Here is a 2,042-nt window from a genome sequence, read left to right as displayed (position 1 = left end):
TCTCTACCTTCACATCATATTTCATCCTGTCTCTTTTCTTCTTCTTTTCCATCTACCTCCTCTCCCTTCTTCCCTTCTCTCCTTCCCTCCGTTATTCTCCACTTTCTCTTCTCTTCGTCGAGTGTCAACTATCATCCCCATTTTCCTTTTCTCATCATTTATCCACTTCTCCTCCTCTTTCTCCCCTTTCCATCACCCATCATATTTTCCACTTCAATTTTCTTTTATATCCTTCTCCTCTTCCTCCTTCCTTTATCTTATCCTCTCTATCACCTTCCTTTATTTCCTCCTCCTCTTCTTTATCTTCTCTCTCTCTCACTGAGGCACTCTGGCTACGTCACATTAAGAGTGTCCACAAGAATCAGAGAGCGGCGTTGACAGGGAAAGCGGCGTTGACGGGGGGCGGCGTTGACGGGGTGAGGGCGGCGTTGGCGGGTGAGGGCGGCGTTGACGGGGTGAGGGCAGCGTTGGCGGGGTGAGGGCGGCGTTGACGGGTGAGGGGGGCGGGTGAGGGGCGGCGTTGACGGGTGAGGGCAGCGTTGGCGGGTGAGGGCGGCGTTGACGGGTGAGGGGCGGCGTTGACGGGGTGAGGGCGGCGTTGACGGGAGGGGGCGGCGTTGACGGGGTGAGGGGCAGCGTTGACGGGGTGAGGGGCAGCGTGACGGGTGAGGGCAGCGTTGACGGGTGAGGGGCGGCGTTGACGGGGTGAGTGGCGGCGTTGACGGGGTGAGGGCGGCGTTGACGGGGTGAGGGCAGCGTTGGCGGGTGAGGGGCGGCGTTGGCGGGGTGAGGGGCGGCGTGGCGGATGAGGGGCGGCGTTGACGGGGTGAGGGGGGACGGGTGAGGGGTGAGGTGGCGTTGACGGGGTGAGGGGCGGCGTTGACGGGGTGAGGGCAGCGTTGACGGGTGAGGGGCAGCGTTGGCGGGGTGAGGGGCGGCGTTGGCGGGGGAAGGCGTTGGCGGTGAGGGCGGCGTTGACGGGGTGAGAGGCAGGCGTTGACGGGTGAGGGGTGGCGTTGACGGGGTGAGGGGCGGCGTTGGCGGGTGAGGACGGCGTTGGCGGGTGAGGGGCGGCGTTGACGGGGTGAGGGGCAGCGTTGACGGGGTGAGGGCGGCGTTGGCGGGTGAGGGGCGGCGTTGGCGGGCGGTAACTGAAGGCAGGGTATAGGTTAGTCCTTCCGCCCTTCACCGTTACCAACACGAGGCCGTTTATGTGTTCCTTAATGAGAGAGAGAGAGAGAGAGAGAGAGAGAGAGAGAGAGAGAGAGAGGTACAAAACTCAAATCACGGAACCTATAATGAAAACAAAACACGATGTATTAACTAACCTTCAATATTACTACCAGTAACTAATAATAAAAATAATAATAAAAATGAAAACACGTGGAAAAAATATATATAAACTGATGAACAAAAGATATTTCCGTAAAAAAAAATATTATGCAAATACAAATTAATATACACCTAAACATCCATATATATTCAAATATGGCAAAAAATAATAAGGGAGACTCGATTTATCAAACGCGTATATAAATTATTCATATACATTGAAAATTAATAACTAAAAATATCATTTCCTTCAATATAATCTTCACAAAGGGGAAAAAAAAGGTTAAAATCTGTATATTATAATTTTTAATGAGACAAACGTCGCTTCTATGGGGCGGGTTGTAAATAAAGTCTGTCTAATGGTTGAGGAATTGAACCAAAAATAAGAAGGAACATGAGAGTAATTCCTTGAGCATTGGAGGGCGGGAGGGAGAGAAGGCAGGGGGAGAGGGCAGGGGGAGAGAGGGGGCAGGGGAGAGGGGGAGAGGGCAGGGGGGAGAGAGGGGCGAGGGAGAGGGGAGAGAGGGGCAGGGGCAGGAGGGGAGAGAGGGGCAGGAGAGAGGGGAGAGAGGGCAGGGGAGAGAGGGGCGGGGAGAGGGGGAGAGGGGCAGGGGAGAGAGGGCGGGAGGGAGAGGGGGAGAGGGAGAAGGGGCAGGGGCAGGGGAGGGGAGAGAGGGGCAGGGGAGAGAGGGGGAGAGGGGGGGCATGGG

The 2,042-nt window shown here is 55.9% G+C and overlaps 1 protein-coding gene across 1 annotated transcript in view; it reads right to left on the bottom strand.

The window, feature by feature from the left end:
• Window positions 1–361: 361 nt before the first annotated feature.
• LOC121869475 (vegetative cell wall protein gp1-like) overlaps window positions 362–2,042 on the bottom strand; it is a 2,594-nt gene continuing 913 nt past the window's right edge. The window contains exon 2 of the mRNA XM_042370828.1: window positions 362–1,183. Within this exon, the coding sequence (XP_042226762.1) occupies window positions 362–1,183 (822 nt within the window). The remainder of the gene's footprint in view (window positions 1,184–2,042) is intronic.

This window comes from Homarus americanus, unplaced genomic scaffold (assembly GCF_018991925.1).
Source record: "Homarus americanus isolate GMGI-L3 unplaced genomic scaffold, GMGI_Hamer_2.0 scaffold23578, whole genome shotgun sequence".
In the NCBI taxonomy this organism is placed as follows: domain Eukaryota; kingdom Metazoa; phylum Arthropoda; class Malacostraca; order Decapoda; family Nephropidae; genus Homarus; species Homarus americanus.
The sequence above is the reverse complement of the archived record's forward strand: the minus strand, read 5'-3'. Positions and strand labels throughout refer to the sequence as shown.